The 19,168-nt window shown below is 42.1% G+C and overlaps 1 protein-coding gene across 2 annotated transcripts in view; it reads right to left on the bottom strand.

Moving 5' to 3' along the window:
• Positions 1-4,035: 4,035 nt before the first annotated feature.
• Positions 4,036-19,168, bottom strand: part of Copa (COPI coat complex subunit alpha) — a 47,324-nt gene continuing 32,191 nt past the window's right edge. The window contains exons 15-33 of one of the 2 annotated variants that reach the window (XM_021650588.2): positions 18,293-18,432; positions 17,639-17,724; positions 17,397-17,562; positions 16,385-16,547; positions 16,142-16,288; positions 15,223-15,412; positions 15,017-15,112; positions 11,980-12,068; positions 11,654-11,777; positions 9,569-9,658; positions 9,305-9,414; positions 8,559-8,636; positions 8,330-8,398; positions 7,663-7,799; positions 7,212-7,398; positions 7,020-7,130; positions 6,586-6,747; positions 5,018-5,212; positions 4,036-4,688 (exon numbers count right to left, since the gene is read on the bottom strand). In XM_021650588.2, coding sequence (XP_021506263.1) covers positions 4,629-4,688; positions 5,018-5,212; positions 6,586-6,747; positions 7,020-7,130; positions 7,212-7,398; positions 7,663-7,799; positions 8,330-8,398; positions 8,559-8,636; positions 9,305-9,414; positions 9,569-9,658; positions 11,654-11,777; positions 11,980-12,068; positions 15,017-15,112; positions 15,223-15,412; positions 16,142-16,288; positions 16,385-16,547; positions 17,397-17,562; positions 17,639-17,724; positions 18,293-18,432 — 2,400 coding nt within the window. In that variant the 3' untranslated portion in view covers positions 4,036-4,628. The remainder of the gene's footprint in view (positions 4,689-5,017; positions 5,213-6,585; positions 6,748-7,019; positions 7,131-7,211; positions 7,399-7,662; positions 7,800-8,329; positions 8,399-8,558; positions 8,637-9,304; positions 9,415-9,568; positions 9,659-11,653; positions 11,778-11,979; positions 12,069-15,016; positions 15,113-15,222; positions 15,413-16,141; positions 16,289-16,384; positions 16,548-17,396; positions 17,563-17,638; positions 17,725-18,292; positions 18,433-19,168) is intronic. The other variant, XM_021650589.2, reaches the window with a different exon arrangement.

The raw sequence follows: 19,168 nt of genomic DNA, 5'->3' as shown, positions 1-19,168 counted from the left end.
ATAAACTAAAGATCACCCAATCAATTTTTAGCCCGGAGCTAGCATCTACTGTCATATACAGTCTTATGCTAGGCACAGTGAAATCTACAAGTAAATCAGAGTTGGTCTGTAAAGGTTGAGTGGAGGTACAATCTGTGTGTAGATCAGGCAGTCCTCAAACTCAGAAATCACCCTGCTCTGCCTTCAGGTTGCTGGGACCAAATGGGTGTGGCACCACCCCTGGCTCCGCTCTCTATTCTTAGTACTGAGTTGCTAGCTTCCTACTTCAGTGCTTATTTACCCCGACTGCTCTTTCTGCCTTCCTAATATTTAGTGAATACTGGCAAAACGCCATCATGTGCTTTCTTCCATACCAGTCTTATTTAAGGGCTCAATGGCTCCCCACTGCTTATTGATTAACCAGATTCTTGACTGATAGTCATGATTATTTTACATATATCTATTTCCCCCAGTTAGATAAGCTTCAAGGAGCAGAGATTGTCAACCTTGTTCGCAAAACTCACCTTAGAATGTTTGTGTACAATCTTGTAATTTAATTTTGTAAACTTATAACAAAGACTTTTGAGACAAGGTCTCGCTATGTAGGTAGCACTGGCTGGCCTAGAACTCACAGAGATCTGCCTGCCAAGATTCAAAAAATATTTTAAATTATTTATAATTGTGTGTGCTGTGCATGCATATATGCATTTGAAGATATGTGAACATGAGTGCACATGCTCTCAGGGGCTGGAGTTATAGGCGGTTGTGAGCCACCAGATGTGGTGCGGAGAAGTGAACTTGAGGCCTCTGCAAGAGCAGTATTTGCTCTTAACTGCTAAGCCATCTCTCTAACCCCCAAGATGTCCAGTTTTTGAGACAGTTTCACTCTTTAGCCAAGGCTAGCCTTGAACTTCAGGCAATTGTTCTGCCATAACCTTCCAAGAATTTGAATTCTGGGTGTGAACTGCCAGGCCTGATTCTTGCCTGTACTTGCAGGAAGAATGTATAAAATTTGAGAAAATATTGTCATAAAAGTCACATTTTTTGAGAAAGCAGTCTTAGTTTGAGGACTATACTTAAGAAGGCAACTCTTAAATCTGAAAATGTAAACAAAGCTCTGTGCCCTTTGAAGCAGGTGTTCGTCTTGTAGTTCAGCCTGAGGCACACTCAGCCCGTTCTATGTATGCTCAAGTTAACTTACTGCAACAGTGCTGATAATTGCAAAAAGGTTGCAAATAATTCAGAAACCGTGAGACACTTTCATACCTTAAAATATACAATGAGAAAAAATATATATTTGGAAAAAATTTAAAATGTGTTAAGTAAAAAAAATTATGTTCCCATCATGTATAAAAGGGAGGTGGGGAAGAGCAGAGTTCTATCTGCTCATAACTATATACTCTTTTTGAATGCTAAAAGAAAACTGGTAACTAGTTACCTGTTTGGGGAAGGGTAATAGGAACTGAGTGGCTCAGGAAAAAGGTACACAATGCAAACTTGTCATAGTATAGTTGGTCTTCCCCCAACCCCTTGCTCCCAGACAGGGATTCTTTGTGTGGCTCAGGCTATCCTGGAACTTGCTTTGTAGAGCAGGCGGGACTTGAACTCAGAGATCTTCCTGCCTCTGCCTCTGCCACCACTGTCCTGCAGTATAGCTTATATATATGTTTTTTTCATTATATAGATCATATATATTTATTTATATCTATATTTTATATTATATATATAAAATGAAAAGGCTGTATTTTGTGTGTTTGTAGGTGGGATGGTGCTTGTGTGGATGCATGATGCTTGTGTGAAGGGTATATGACAACTTGGGGGAGCAGGTTCTCTCTCTCTCCTTCCACCCTGTGAATTTCTGGGATAAAACTCGGGTTGTCAGTCTTGACCTCAGTGCCCTTACTTCCTAGGCTATTTCACTGGCCTGACAGCATAGTTCTAAAGACTGGTGGTTTCACTACATGGATTGTTAATTGGGAAAAAAAAATGAATTAAAATGAAACACTGAAGTAATCCCAGCACTCAGGAGGTCAAGACTGGAAGATTAAACTTTGAAGGTCATTTTGACTACATAGTTCAAGGCCAAGCTGGGCTATTGAACCTATTTCAAGAAACACAAAGACAGCAACACATACTTTGTACATCATTTTCCCTGTGGCTATAGATAGCTCAGTAGTAGAATACTTATCATACGTAAAACCTTAAGTTCAGTCCCCAGTAACTCAACAAAATTTCTGCACTTACCTATTTTGAGGAAGGTATGTGCTACCCTGTGTAGTGCTGGGGTCAAAGCCAGACCCTGCCCGTACTAAGCCAACACTGCATGTCCGGCTGTGCAGTTCTGTGCGTCTATCTGTATGTGGGCTCGTGCACACGAGTGCAGGTGCTCCTAAAGGCCAACAGAAAACACTGGATGCCCTGGAGCTAGAGTTACAGGTGGTTGTGAGCTGCCTTGCCTAGGTGATGGGAGCTGAACCCAGGCCCTCCAGAAGAGCAGTAATTGCTCTTAACTGTGGAACCACCTCTCTAGTTTGTTTTGCTTTTGAGATAGGGTAGTCTAGACTGGCCCTGAACTAGCTGGGGTTACCCTGGACTTTCAAAGTAATTATTTTGTGTATGAATGTTCTGTGTGTAAATCTGTGCACCAAGTATAGGCAGTACCTGTGTCTACCAGAACAGTGAGTTAGATCTGCTGGAGCTGAAGTTATGAATGGTTATGAGCCATCATGTGGCTGCCTTGGAATTGAACCTGGGTACCCTAAAAGAACAGAAGTGCTCTTAACTGCTGCTCTGGTCTAGAACTTTCTAGACAGGAGCTCACTATGTAGACTGGACCAAGTTGGTCTTGAATTCAGAGAGACTTGTCTATGCCTCTCAACTGCCAGGATTAAAGGATGTGACACCAAGCCTTGATGGTCTTGAACCCTTGATCCTGTTTCCATCTTGTAAGTGCTAGAACAGATGGAGCCACCAGGCTGGGCCTGAATTATGTATTTTAAATCGAAAGAATGCATCACTTACCCAGTTACTAACAATTGTGATAATTCTATCAATTGACATAATCTGGAATCACCTGGTAGAAGGACCTCAGAAAATGTCTGTAAAGAATGATTTTAAATTTCGTTAATTGATAAGGGAAGACTTGCCCACTGTGGGCAGCAGCATTTGCTGGGCCTGAGGTCCTGAATTTAGAGAAGCTATTCTCTGCCTCAGAGTGCTGATATTAAGAAGAGGTAGAGTTCTTTTTCTCCACTCCTGTCAGTTCAGGGCCAGCTAGCTCCACGTATCAAGCTCCAGCCAAGTGAGACCCTGTCTCACAAAAATGAAAACTCTAGTTGAGTACTGGCAGGAATCCTCATGTTCAGTGCTCTCTGCTATTGACTGTGGATATAATGTGACTAGCTGACTCAAGTTCCTGCCACCTTCACTTCACTGCAATGATGGATTGACTATAACCTGGTATTGAGAATAAAATAAACCCTTTCTCCCTTAAGTTGCTTTTGTCAGGGTACTTTAGCACAGCAATATGAAAAGAAGCTAAGACCACTATGTACTTACTGTAAATATATAATTTGTACTAATTCTTTTCTATGTGAACATAATATATAAGATACATAAAACAGTGATGGACAGATAGGTGCTCAGCAAATACTGGCTGTGGTTAGCAATAAATAGAAAGTTGCAGTAAAAAATGGAACAGGGAACTGTTTTCACTCCAACAATGTAAGTCTGTGTTTCATATGTCTCTCTTCTTGAGACAGGGTTTCTCTGTATAGCCTTAGCTGTTCTAGCTCACTCTGTAGACCAGGCTGGCCTCAAACTCACAGAGATCCACCTGCCTCTGCCTCCCAGAGTGCTGGGATTACAGGTGTGTGCCAAGTCTCTTAAAAAGAGTGTCATTTTCCCCTTATAGTGTACATTAGTTTAAAAATGTATATAATGCATATAATAATTGAAAAATGATTCTGAACAAAGAATCTGCTCTGGTGAGAGAGCTATATGGGTGTGAACAGGGACATGAAAGAAAGTGCCCAAGAAGTTAAAGTGGCAAGCCAGGGAGGTCTCAGAGATACACTTTATTTAATTTGAGACACAAAACACAAGAACAATTGTTATAGAGGACAGAAACAAGTCAATGAAAAGTGCTATACATTTTGCAAAACCAAATAACTTCTTCTCAACCTAGAAGTGTTTGGGTCCACAAAAGGAAGGAACCTTTTTATGACATTAAATTCCCAAGAAAAACACACGACAGGTAAGAATTGCATGTGGCTGAGGAAAAATGTTGTTTATTATAGAAAGCAGTTGTCTAGCTGCTTTCTAGTGGAATTGAAACAAGGTGGTTAAGTAAAGAAGGAATATTGAAAGAATTTGCTAAACAAATAACCAGCACAAAGTTTTCATTTGTTCCTTGGAAGACCCAAGCTGAAGGGCAAAGTCATTTATGATCACAAGCACAGTAACCTTCAGTAACCTTCAGGAGAGACGTCTGCAGGAGCAAGGAAGTCAAGGTTGACACTTCTGCTTTGCTGCAGAGGCGAAAAGACAGGGAGTTTTAGGGAGAACCAGTATCAACAGGCTGAAGCGTGGCTCTAAGGGGAGAGTGGGTTTGCAGCTAGAGTATGTGATGAACCATGCACTTGAGGACCTTAGCGAAACTGAAGAGGACTGATCCTCAGCCCAATCACATCTTTGCCAATCTCTGTCACCTGTGGAAGTGGAAAACAGGTTCAAGTTAGAGATTAATAAGACTGAAAACCCCAGAAAGCTTATTCCCAACACCTGCCAATGAGCAGTCAGAGGATGCTTGGTGCTGAGATGAGAACAGCGAGCAGAAGCTCTGGCTTTCCCCAGTGTCGCTGCGTCGAGGAGCCGGGCAAACACAAGGGCAGAGAACACCTAGCACGCTTCCTTCTCCTGCCCCCTCAATATCCTACACACATTTTTTATTTTTTATTGGATCCCCACCTTGACCTTCCCTAGAGACATTCTTTTTTTTTCTTTTTCCCCTAGACACATTCTTGAGGGCAGTACTTACTGTAGTGACCCTGCAGATTTGCCCCTTGAACTCAGGAGAATAGCAGGCCCCACTAAGTGGACACTTCTCCACCGGTTTTCCACGATAGATGGGCCGGTAAGATGCAGCACAAATGTCAAAGGGGTTGTGCATGTCATAATTGAGCTGGCAGGCATCTGTGGGGTTTTTTTCACAGGCAGACAGGATTTTTCTAGTCTAGAAGAGGAAGGAAATTTTATTTAAGAGGACAGAAAACAACACAATCTCTGATACAAGATGCAACTATTTGCTGCACATGATGGTCTATTTCGATAATCCCAGCACTCAGGAGCAGGAAGGTCTGAAGTTCCAGGCCAGCCCGATTTACACACTGAGACCCCGTCTCAAAAAACAAAACAGGAAACAAAAGTAACTATACTACATGAAAACAGACAGGTCTCATACTCTGTGTAGGATGTACGTGAAAAATGAACAATTGCCATTGCTGCTGGCTGTACTGGTGCATCCCAGAACTCAGAATGCAAAAGCAGGAGGTTTAGGAGTTTGAGGGTCAGTTCGGGATACACAGTGAAATCTTTCTCCAACATGGCTTCACTGTTCTAAAGCCACAATCCTGACCAAGTCTGAGAATCAGATTATTAGGGTTGGGCCCAATAAAAAGTTAAAACAGGTTAATATTGCCCAAGAAGGCTTCTGGATGGCAAAGATACTAGAATATGAATGGGAAGTACGAGGTCAAAATGGGTCACCTGGGGCTTAAGGATAGATGCATTGTCCGGTGGTGGTGGCATACACCTTTAATTCCAGCACTTGGGAGGCAGAGGTAGGCTGATTTCTTGGAGTTTGAGGTCAGCTTGGTCTATAGAGCAAGTTCCAAGATAGCCAGGGCTACACAGAGAAACCCTGTCTAAAAAAAACCAATTCTAGTCTGGGTGTAGGCACAGGCCTTTAATTCCAGCATGCAGGAAGGCAGAGGCAGTCCCTATGAGTTCAAAGCCACCCTCGTTTACAAAGTGAGCCCAGGACAGCCAGGGCTACAGAGAGAAATCCTGCATCAAAAAACCAAAACCAAACCAAACCAAACCAAACCAAAAATAGAAAAACCAACGTCCACCCAATTAAATCAAGCTGGGTGTGGCGGTAAACACTTTTAATACCAGCAATTAGGAGGCAGAGGCAGGCAAATCTCTGTGAGCTCAAAGACAGCCTGGTCTACATAGTGAGTTCCAGGACAGCCAGGGCTACACAGAAAAAAAAAAAAAAAAAAGAATTAAATCAAACTTAGGCAAGGTATTTTACTTGTCTGTATTGTTTTCTCACTACTAAAATATAGTTAATTATAGGCTCTCCTCCATTTAAACATCTATATAAAGTATTTGACCCAATGCCATGTCTGAATAAATTATTACTCTGCTTTCAAGAGAAAAAAGAAGTCCCAAGGTCAGTAAGTAACTAGAGGGCAGCACTCTACTGGCTTTTTGGGTTGAATATTGCTATATTGTTTTGTTTCAGAGACAAGAATGTTGAGCTTCTGCTCCCTCCATTTAAGATCTGGTTGTCCTAAAGTCACTGATGGAATTCTCCTGTACCTGTTGGGCTACTTCAGGCTTGGGCCCAAGTTCCAGCAGGCGCCGGGCAAAGGTGGCAGCTGTCTTGAAGTTCTTGAGCTTGAAGAAAAGGTTGAGAGCTGTCCGCAACACCAGGATCATATGCACTGGCTGCAGGTTTGAGTGTGTGAAATAGGCTGCCATCTAGTGGACAGAAAGGGATACAAAGCAGGCTGATGTTCAGTTGTTTATAAACAGCTACACAACCATAAAACAGCAACAACAACAAAACCAAAGCCAATATGATTGACTATAAGACAGATTAGTTCTACTTCTTAAAAAATAAGAACTCATGATCTGAGGAATTCTCAATTCCTCCAATTTCTCTTCCTCACCAAAGTCAAGAAACTTTCAAATTTAGATGTAATTGAGGGCTAGGGGGATGGCGCTTCTGCAGTGCTGGCCTCACAGCTTACCTCACAGATGCGCTTCTGCTGGTCTAGGGTCTCCTTAGGTAGCTTCTTCCTTTCTATCTCCATGCACAAACCCACAATGTATTCACGGCAAATGGTGATGAGCTGCTGGGCCTGAAGAGGTTGCAGAACACAGTCAAGACATGGGCGAGAATATGCAGGTGCCCAGGTTTGAGCATGTGACTAGATTCCTACCTCTGCAATCTCCTGTTTATTGTCCACGACAAGAAGAGGCACACTGAGCAGGATGGAACGGAATTTTTCCACAGCTTCCTCAAATTTGCCAACTGTGGTGAGCTGGTAGCACAGCTGCAATCGCTGGATCAGGTCATTAAGCTTTAGGCCCACAGCTGGTACACCATTTTTTAGCCCTGCATCCTTCCTGGAAAGGGAAAATTATGAAGAATATGGGACTGTCAATACCAAACTAGGACTCATGATCTGTTTCTGGCAAACACGATCACCAACACCCTACTGTGAAAGTAGCTGGGGATAGGATGGCAGCTGGTGTAAACCAAACCCCAAAGTAACATGCCACAGAACTTTTCTCCTGGAAACTTAGCTCTGAAGCAATTCTGTCAATGTGGCTACCATTTGAAGTATTTACTTCAACTTGGAACAGACAGCAAGGAGCAAAGGGACTTACCAGTTGCGATTAGGGTAACTATACATGGAGGGCAGGCAGGGCAGTGCTTGATAGGTGGTGCGGCCTCGAGCATATGTCTGCAGGAACAGTTGCTTATAGGGGCCAAACTGGACGACTCCCACCTGGTCATGAAGAAGCTAGAATACACCATAAAAGAAACATAAGGATTTGCTTTCTACCAACTAAAAACTAAGTCAGAGTTGGGCAAGGTATTTAACTTCTCTGCATTGCTCTCTCACTACTAAGATGACATTAGTTATAGGATCTTTTCATCATCTATATAGAGTATTTTAGAATAGTCAACACAGTGACAATAACTGTTGATGGCTGCTGCAGTTGTGCCTGTCATCACAGCACCTGGTACAGTGTTCACAGTACACAGCTATTCAGGAAGTGGTGCTTAGTTTACTAATGTAAGCCAGAAAGCAGGCTATAATGCAGTGGAAATGGCTTACTGGCAAACACAACCACAGATCAAGTAGAGAGCACATAAGAGGCCTTTATGAAGCAAATTCCTTTAGCGAGGCCAACAACTGCCATGAAACAGAACTTTGGCCCTGTGGGTCAGATCATTCCCAGGTGGTTAAAAGATGAGTCACTCATCCTCCCCAGAACTCTGGAACAAACACTCAAAAGAAAGGGCCAAGGGTTTTAGAGAAGAACTTACCCGCATGGCTGTTTCGAAAGAACCTGCCAGGATATGATCAACTGGAAGTTGGGAGTTATTGCACCATATCTAGTAAGAAACAGAAAACCTAAGCCAATGGAAAATTTCCTTTCTCTTTCCAATTCTCCTCCTCATATCTGATAAAAGTAGCCAATATTTTGTACACAGTAACCAAATATTAACCAGCTCAGAAGTACTCATTCCTATATAATTGGGTTTTCCTGCTTACTTGAGTTGGGCTTGTTCCCTTGGTTGGGGGCACAAAGAATCCATCTTCAGCACCACCAGCTACCCCAGAGGGTACATCCTAGAAGGAAAAAATTAAGGCCTTATTTATCTGTTTAAACAGAGTCTGACAGCCTCAAATTCTCTATGGAGCAAGGACTGAATCCTCCTGTCTCTATCTAAAGTGCTAGGACTATATGTCACCACACCCGATTTATGCATTGTGGAGATCACGCCAAGGGCTCTGTGCATGCTGGGCAAGCACCCTAACAACTGAGGTATGTTCCCAGGCCCCAAACTAAGATATTTTAAAAAGCCATATTGGTATTATGTTCTGATGAATTCAAGATACAACATTTAGATTCCGACTTTTGTTCAAGAAAAGAGGTGATGGTTATGGTTGGGACAGAATGGTAGCCACCTCACCAAAACATATGACACACCAAATGACATACCAAGAGCTGTAATTCAGATATTAAACACTTCCCTTTTTCAAATGAAATGCAAGCATCAGATTAGAGGGAGGCTGTACATCCCTTCTCTTATGTTACACAGAATGAAAACAACAAGGCAGCAAACTGCCTCTCCTTTTTCAAATGGGAGATATAAACCAAATTAGGAGGCTGGTCTGGACCCCCTACTTTGTGAAAACCTCAGAAGAGAAAGAAAGAGACTGAGAGAGAGAGGGCCCCCCACCAAGCTTTTATAGGTTGACAAGGAGAAAAGTTCCAGAGCAGGAACTTCATATACCAGCTCAGGTGGGAGCTCCAGATCTTCTTCTACATCCCAGCCACCTCCTTCTTCTTGTCCCTTGCCAAGAGCATCCTCTCCCAAACCTTCTGATGCCTCCACAAACCCATCTGTAAGGAAAATCCAGGATCAAAATAGACTTGGGTGGTAGCATAATGCTCTAAAGGCGAAAAATGAGGATCCTATTGGCTCCACGAGTTAAGCTTATAGACCGCTGCATGAATAATCTCCACCCACAGGGCCTCAGAAACACAGCACCCTTACCTTCGTCTAGCTGCAGTTCTGCATCCTCTCCCCAGCCTTCAGTGCCAACAGTGTCAATGTCAATGTCAGCAGCCAATGCTCCTCCCTTCCCTACCAAGGGAAGGACAGAAGGAACTGGTTATAGTCTGGTAAGTCTCCAGTGTGATCTCCTCTACATACAAGTTGCATGCTTCCAAAAGCAGTTAACTGCTCAGGGCTGTGACCTCAGAAATATGTGCTGTTCACTTAGAAATTGATAACTGTGAACATCAGTAAAAATGTTTTATTGTGTTGCTAAATCTCAATACAAAAAAAATCCAAACAGGGCTGGAGAGATGGCTCAGAGTTTGAGAGTACTGTCTGTTCTTCCAAAGGTCCTGAATTAAATTCCCAGCAACCACATGGTGGCTCATAATCGTCTATAGTGAGATATGATGCCCTCTTCTGGTGTGCAGGCACACATGCAAATAAAATGCTGTATAAATAATAAATAAATCTTAAAAACAAACAAACAAACAAACAAACAAAAAACAACAATAATTGTCAAGGTTCTAACCTGTTCTGCTCTGTTTGTGTGTGTGTGTGCGCTCGAGTATGTGTGACTGTACTTTCAGTTTAAGGATCCAAACTCAGGTCCTCAGTCATGCATGGCAGGCACTTTACTGACTGAGCCATCTCCAAAGTTCCCATCCATATATTAGGAGTTATTGTTTTTGTCATATATGTTATGTTAACTTGCAAAAGGTTCCACAAAGAGGAAATAGAAGAGAGATAACCAGAGGTTGGGTTTTATTCTTTTTTGGCTGGGGTTGGGGGTGGTGGCGGCTATGGCTCAGTGATAGAGAGCTTGTCTAGAGACTATGAGAACCTGAGTTGAACCCCTATTGAGGTAGAAGAGAACTAACTCCCTCTTACCAAAACCTGGCTATCTCTGGCTGCCCACTCTGGGAATTTCTTCCTGAAATCTTTGCTAAGTCACCATTACTACAGTCTGTGTAGAGAATGGGGGCATGAGTGGGTCCAGAAGGCTGAGGAAAGAGCAAGGCCAGACACAAAATGCCCAAAATCTGCTTAGGCTCTTCCATAGAGGTGAACTAGTGGAAATATCCAAGCAAACAGGAGGGTACACATGGCGATAAGAAGTGGTTGTCCACACATCCACACATACGAATCCACACACAGCACATGATAAACAGGTAACACTAGTGGTGAATTGAGAAACTCACCATAGTGTCCACAGACCTCAGTGGCAGCCAGGGCAGGTACACTCACTGTGGGCCAGCCTGACCTTAAACTAGACTGAATCTGTGATGGCTCTGAACTGTCATTACTCCTGCCTCGACTTCCTAATTGCAGACACTACAGGTATGTGCTGCATCTGGCTCAAATTCTCTTTAATGATCTCAAAAAACTTTCCTCAGTTTGTGAGACTATATCATAGCCCTGGCTAGCATTTCAGTGCTCTGTGAAACTTCACATAGAAAAAAAGAACAAATGAAACTGTTAGTGGTACTTTCTAAGATTTTTTTTCCCTTTGGCTTTTTGTTTTTCAAGACAGGGTTTCCCTGTGTAGTCTTGGCTGTCCTGGGCTCATTTTGTAGATTAGGCTGGCCTTGAATGCACAGAGACTCCAGCCTCTGCCTCCCAAGTGCTGCGATTAAAGGTATACACCACCTGCTCCTGATTTTTTTTAAAATGCACATTCGTGTTCTGCCTCCGTATGTGAGGGTGTCAGATTCCCTGGAAGTGGAATTACAGACAGTTCTGAATTGCCATGTGGGTGCTGGAAACTGAACCTGGGTCCTCTGGAAGAGCAGCCAGTGTTTCTAACTGCTGAGCCAGCTCTCCAGCCCCCTTTTGTTTGTTTTTAAGACATGATCTTATGTAGTCCAGACTGTCCTAAAACTGAATATGTGGCCAAGGATGACATTGAATTTTTGATTGTCTTACCTCTACTTCTTTAGCTGATATTATAGGCATGTGCCAGTTATGTGCATAATGCTAGGAATTGAACCCAAAGTTTTGTACATGCTAGGGAAGCAAATGATAGCATAGTTCTCTATAAAACAAAATTTAAAAAGTGCTATTGGAGAAATGAGTACTTACCCTTGCTGGCAATGGAGCCTTCAAAGAACCCTTTGGACACAGTTAATAAGGGCCAATTGGTATCCAGTGGCATGATAGGTGCAGGTGGCTGGAGCAGCTTGGCATTAGGATCGATGTCTGGGATCTGAGAGTTGGAACAATAGAGATGCTAAACATGAATGGTTCTTAAGAGTAATACAGAGGAGGTTATGCGGCTTCCTCTTGACTTATCTCTAAGCCCCTCTCTGTATTAGGTGGAAGAATAAAATTTACAATTTTAAATTACCTCAAGATGAGAATGAATCACATTATATTATGTTATGAGAGACACTTGTGTAAATACTCACTGTCTCTTTCTCCGGGTCAAATGTTTCCTTCAGACTCTCAGCTTCTTCATCTAAGCCATGTGTAGCAGCTGTGAGATAGGCCAGGGACTCTATAAAAGAAACAGGTACATTTCTAAGAGAGTTATTTTGGTAGACTCCTGAGGGTGGGGTGACCCCTATCTCCTAGGATTCAAATGCTTGCACAGCACTCAACCATAAGTGTAGGGTGAAGTTGTTAACCAGCTTCTAATGGACAGAATATGTCAGAAGAGATGAAAATCACACCTGAGATTAGCTTACAATAACTGTAGACTGTACTTTGGGTTTTATCTTCTTAAGCTGTCTTGAGGGAAACCAGGTGCCATATTGTGAACTTTGTGATGGAGAAGGTAACATGGCAAGATGGTGCTGTCTCTCAGGGAAAGGGGAGCAAAGACCCAAGGAACACCTATACCCATACAATTGAGTGTGGAAATGAAATTTTCTTCTATTGGGTTTCTGTATGTCTGTCGTCCTGACCAATACTTTGAATGCAGCTTTAGTAGAAACAATGAACCAAAGCTAAGCCATACTCTAAATGTGAGGAGGTGTTTGTTTTATTTTATTGTGTGCATGTTTGTGTGTGAGTCTCACAGCACACATGTAGAGGACAGAGGACAACCTTTTATGAGTTTGTTCCTTTAGTTGTTTTAAAACATAATTTAGAAAGAAGCAAGACACCACAAAAGTGATAATAAGCCTCTGAAACAGCACAAGAAGTATGCCGACAACATGGTTGAAAAGGCAAGCTTTTTAAATAAAAACAGAATGAGGAAAGTTGAGGAGCTAGAAGCAAAGACCAAGGGGGAAATAAGAAATCTTGGTCTATCCATTGGGTTCCTGGCCAGCCATGGCTTCATAATGAGACCACGCCTTAAAAAAAAAAAAAAATATATATATATAGATAGATATATAGATATAGATAGATAGATAGATAGATAGATAGATATAGATACACATACACAAACACACACACCTGGTTAAAAAGAAACCTGTTTGTTGTGCTTCATTCTATTCCTATTTAAACATCTGAGTTCATTGTCACAACATCTTTTTGCCAGTTATAGCTAGAAGTGTTATATTAGAGTATACATCAAATGTCCGTTGAAAAAATAAATTAAATTAACAACTCTAGGGGGCTGGAGAGATGGCTCAAAGTTTAAGAACACTGGCTGTTCTTCCAAAGGTTCTGAGGTCAATGGTGGCCCATAACCATCTATACTGAGATCTGGTGTCCTCTTTTGTTGCAGAATGCTGCATACATAATAAATAAATATTTTTGTTTTTTTGAAAAGAACTCTAATTTAGGTATCATTTTTGAAAACTAGACTGCAAATTTTAGAAAATTTTAGATTTGTAACATTTGCATAGAAATTTCACTGTGAGTATCCTCATCTGAAAATAAGAAATCTGGACATCAAGATGGCTCAATAGATAAGGCTCAACAGCTAAGATACCAAGCCCGCCTGAGTTCAATCCTATAAATACAGTAAGTGAAAGGAGATCCAACTCCCACAACTTGTCCTTTAACTCCTCCCACCCCCATACACACCCAATGCACAGTGACAGGAATATACCTACCCACCCAATAAGTAAGTAAATGTAATAAAAGTCTTGAAAATTTTTGAATTTTAAATTCAGAAATTTCTGAGCATTGTACTGACATTTGAGAAGTTAGATTTTTAGCTAGTGAGTTCCAGACCAGCCAGGGCTACATACTGCTTGGATTTTGAAGCATTTCAAATTTTGGATTTCATTTAAGAATACTTAACCTATGCTAAGTTTTAAGGTAATTTTTTTTTCGGGGGGTGGGAGGCTAGACATATGCCACCACACCAGGCTCTTTCTTATTTTTAGATTTGTTTGTTTGTTTGTTTTGAGACAAGATTTCTCTGAGTAGCTCTGGCAGTCCTGGAACTCCTTCTGTAGATCAGGCTGGCCTCAAACTCAGAGATCCACTTGCCTCTATCTCCTGAGTGCTTGAATTTAAGGCACGTGCCACAACACTTGGCTCCCATGTGGTAATTTTGTACAAAGAATACAGTTACTGGTCTTTTTTGATTCTTTTTAAAAAATTATTTTTCATTTTATGTACATTGGTATTTTGACTGCATGTATGTCTGTCAGATCCCCTGAAACAGGAGTTATAGATAGTTGTGAGCTGCCATGTGGATGCTGGGAAATGAACCTGAGTCCTCTGGAAGAGCAGCCACTGCTCTTAATTGCTGAACCATCACCCCCTACCCCACGCTATCATCAATGCTTAATAACAACCTTGGATCTATCCTTGAATCCTCTCTGTCATAGCCTACATCTACATCTCACACTTGAGAATTTTTTCTAGAGTTATTCGTCTTATTTTATGTGCGAATGTTTACCTGCATGTAAATATGTACATCAAGCGCATGTTTGGTACACATGACAGTCAAAAGAAGGCATCAGCTCCCCCGGAACTGGAGTTAAGCATAGTTGTGAGCCCCCTGATGTGTGGCTGGGAACTGAACTCAGGTCCTCCCAACAGCAACAAGTGCTCTTAAGAGCTGACCCATCTCTCTTTGTTTTTGAGATGAAGTCTTTACTCTGTAGCCCAGGCTGAGTTCACTCATGGAAATCCTCTTGCCACAGCTTCCTGAGCGTTAGGATAAGATGTGAGTCACCATGCCTAGAACCTCAAATTCTAGCATAGTAGCTGGTAGATAGTAAGCGGTCAACAAACAACAACAAATCAAATCTTGTAAACTAAATGCAATCTTTACAGCAGAAGTTAAAGAAGCACCAGGACTCCTTGTTTGGCTCCACCATTTGGTTTAGAAGAAAAGTTTTAAGCACATCATCATCATCATCATCATCATCATCATCATCATCATCATCATCATCATCATCATCATCATCTCTCTCTCTCTCTCTCTCTCTGTCACACACACACACACACACACACACAATGTACAATAAAGGGCAATTCCCAGAAAACACTTCCAAAGGTCTCAAAGGAGCTGTTGAGTCTTGGATAGATACTTACTCTGCCCACAGTTCTTGAGGATTCGCACTCTCTCTGACACATCACCCAGGTATAAGGCATTCTGATAATGGCCACTCATGTCCTTCCGGATCTCAGCTGCATCAAGTCAATGAGAAACCAATTTAAGCTTTCTCTCTAAAGCTCTCTCTCCTCTCTTTACTTTCTTCCTTCCCCACAAGTTCCACACTTAGCTTTAGAGAACTTACCAATCTTCATCATCTTTCGAAGTTTCTCCAGGTTGCCGGTGATAAGGTACAAGAAGGAGAGCTTGTCAAAGTTTTTGGTGCGCTGATAGCACATTTCCACAATCTGGTGATTGCCCTGCAGCAGGGCTACTTCTCCCAGCTTCTCCCAGCAGTTCTTGTCATCCAGGGCTTTGGCTGCTTCTAGAGCAATCTAAAGAATTCCTGTGTCAGGGTTTCGTGTGGGCAACATGACTCAAAACCACCGGAGTCTATCAAAGCATCTATCTCTAACATTTCCAAAGCATTCTCTATACTTGCAAGCACTACCTTCCCACTATGGAGTATTCTATCTACACATGGGATTTGAGTCATCGATGAAGAGTCACAGCACAGTAATCTGCCCCCACCTATCGGCGTGTGGACTCCACACACCATCCCTTGCTGATGCTGTCCTATTTTCCTAGTTTTGAAGCTTCCCAGGGGCTTTAAAGAAGCACAGAAAGTAATAAAAGAAGGAATGAATTTCAGAACTGCAAGGGCTTTCCTTCAGAAAGGGCTTTCCTAAGCCCTTTCTTCCTTGAAACAATGTCTATGCCCTCTGGGCTTCAACATTTCATAAGTACTTCATCCAGCAAGATCAAGTGTCAAGGAAAATAAGCAGATTCTTCAGACTTTCACTACCTAGTTTTTATCCTGGAAATTTTTAAATTCAGTTTGAAAAATGGTAACAAGAATGGAAATACTGGGCAGAAGAGACAGGAAGAAGCAGAAACAGAAACAGCAAGGAAAATGGTCAATTTAACTAAAAACATCCTGAACTTTACTCTGGCTAAGATGCAAGGCCAGGTCAGGCTTTCTGGAGGCCAGCCTTCAGCACTCTATTAGGTCACATTGTTCTAAGCCTCTCCCTTTCTCTACAGGATGAGCACATTTCTCTCACCTCAATGTTCCCGCACTCTAGAGCCAAGCTGAAGCGAGTTTTTTCATCCTTTACAAAATGCAGTGCCACTTCAGGATAACCCTTCTTCTGGAGATAAGCAATGATGGACTGGCCTACCAGTTTGGCGTTCCTCACCATGTGCAGTACCTAGACATTCAGTATGACAGGCAGGAAACAGATTACTTATAAGGAAAAGGTAGCACTACCTCTTTTAACACTTGGTTAGGTTTCCTTGCTTCCTACCTCATCGTACTTTCTGTTGATCAGGGCCAGTTTGAATTTGAATTCGGTGGGGTCAATGGTGAGTACCCGAGGACGACACTCCCTATCTAGGCAATATACATTGTTGCCCTTCACTCTTGTGACATAGATGGGTAAATCCAGAGTTCGGATGATCCCATGGTCCCTAGGAATAGGGGATGAAAGGCACAATTTTCAGGAAGGGAGAGGAAATCTAGCTTGTAAACAATGAACAAAGTATTTTCAGGAGAGTATTTTCTTGTTACCCTTTCACCAAGTGCTACTTAAACAATGGTACAGACAGGAAGTGTTTCAAATTGATTTTATTCTTTTCTATGACAGAACAGATGCTATACACTTTTTATTTTTTGCAGTGTGAGGGATAGAACCTAGAGCTTTGGGCATACTAAGAAAGCAGACCACCAATGACTAGCCTCCCTTCAAAACTAAAAATCCTGACTATGAATGTGTGTGCATCATGTGGTGCAGGAATGCATGCTGCAGTGTGTGGAAGTCAAAAGACAGATCTGTAGAGTCAGTTCTCTCCTTTCACCTATACAATGGATTCTAGGGGTCAAACTCAGGTTGTCAGGCTCACATATAAAACACATTTTTGTTTTTGCCTGCTGAGCTATCTGATTGGTTTCTCCACAGTCCTTTACAATTTTTTGCTAAGTTTTGAAAAATTTTCCTTTATGTGTATGTGTTTGTGTGTGTGCGCACACAATGTGGATGAGGGCTGGGGTGGAGGATAACTCTTGGGACCTGATTCTCTCCTGCCACTTTGAGAAATCTAGGGATTGAACTCAGGTTGTCTGGCCTCAGAGAAACTGCCTTTACCCACTGAAACAACACGCACACACATGCCACTTACACATACACCTTAGTACATATATGCACTGTTAGCGTTTTCATGGAGAATGTTAACAGAGAACTGTAGTTCTATCTCCTGAGCTAGCATAGTGATTGCATGAAGCCACTTTCTCCCACTCTGTGTCCCAGATAACTAACTTACCCAGTGGTGACAGCATATTTGATGTGGTTGCTTGTGGTATAGATAAACACCCCACTCTCATCCCAGGCCCCACTCTTGACACGAATGTTCTCATGAATGTTACATAGAGCATCCAGCTTGCGGTTACAGATCACAATGGCTGTAAGAGGCAAAGGGGATGAGTGCTCTGCTGGACAGGGTGAGTGCAGTAAACTGGCAGAAGGGAAATGGGCTCTAAGATGGTGGATATAATGAAGCCTTACCATGTTTGGCCAGTAGTGCTACATGAGACATGTCTGCTGACCAGATAACATATTTCACCTTGGAAATCTTCACTGACGCCAGAGTCCTGGGATAGCAAGAGAAAGGTAATCATGAATAGGACTAATTCCATTGTCTAAAGCTATGACCTATGCCTTTTTCATCTTTACTTCATGTAAAACTCAACCTCAATGTGTAACACCAAAGAAACATTACCTACGCTGTAGGTCAGTGAGCTAATATGTCTTGGCTCACACTTTGCACTGTATTTCCTCATTCTCTGCCTTCCCACTACCCCCTATATTGTTAGGCATTTACATCTATCAACTTTCACCACTAGGCTTACTATGTTCTTTCAGACCAGCAACTGTTCCATTCAACTTTGTGTTCTTCTCATCCTAAGACCTGAAAGCATTCTTTGCTCAGGTATGTACTAAAAAAAAAAAAAAAAAAAAAACAGGCGTAAGTACACAGCCCTTGCTATAATGCTGGAATGTATACACATGATGAATGGCCATGAAAAGAAAAAAGGACTACAGTCTTGGAGTTAAGTGTACAAGCTAGGTCATGTGGCAAGCTTAGAAAAAAAGCTCCTGTTAAAGATTTCTATTCTCACTAACTATGTATCTATCTGTCAGGGGAATGTGTCATGTTACCGCTTCTGCTGGACGTCAAAGAGTGTGATGGAATCTGCATCCCGAAGCAGGAGGTTGCCCGTGCCAGCATAGAAGATTTCATCACAGTTGGGCACCTGGATTTTTTTGGTGATCTCATTCTTTAGATTCTTTATCAGAAGCTGAAATGAGTTCAGGTGGAGTTACAAGAAGCTAATGATGTCTCTTAGCAATTGTTCCTTTAATAAAGAATTTTTTCCCCTTCCCCTGTCATCATCATCAAGTTGATCACTCCAAGGACATTCTTATTCTTATTTGTTTTTCAAGACAGCGTTTCTCTGTGTAGCCTGGGCTGTCCTAGAACTTACTCTGTAGACCAAACTGCCCTCAAACTCACAGAGATCCACTTGCTTCTGCCTCCCAAATGCTGGTATTAAAGGTGTGTACCACCACTGCCTGCTACAGGGACTTATTATTAACCTGCCTTTCCTTTCTTCTTTCCTCACCAGCTAGCTCAACATTCATTCATTCATTCAACTCTGTGTGCACAGGCACACATGCACATGAAAGCATGGGTACATATACATCATGGTGCCCATGTGTGGGGATCAGAGGACAAATTGAAGAAGTCAGTTCTCTCCTTCTACATGTGGGTCTCAGAGACTGAATTGAATTTAGGCCATCTACCTTGGCAAGGGTCCTTACCCACTGAGACATCTCACTGGCTTCTAACTCCTCTCTTAAAAAACAAAACAAAACAAAACACCACCACCAACAACAACGAAACTAAAAGAAAGGGCTGGAGAGACGACTCAAGGGTTGAGAGCATGGCTGTTCTTCCAGAGGTCCTGAGTTCAATTCCCAGAACCCACATAGCAGCTCATAACTGCCTGTAACTCCAGTTCCAGGGGATATGAC

The sequence above is a fragment of the Meriones unguiculatus genome, chromosome 11 (assembly GCF_030254825.1).
Source record: "Meriones unguiculatus strain TT.TT164.6M chromosome 11, Bangor_MerUng_6.1, whole genome shotgun sequence".
Lineage (NCBI taxonomy): Eukaryota > Metazoa > Chordata > Mammalia > Rodentia > Muridae > Meriones > Meriones unguiculatus.
Note: the sequence above shows the minus strand (reverse complement) of the source record. Positions and strands in the feature narration are given on the sequence as shown.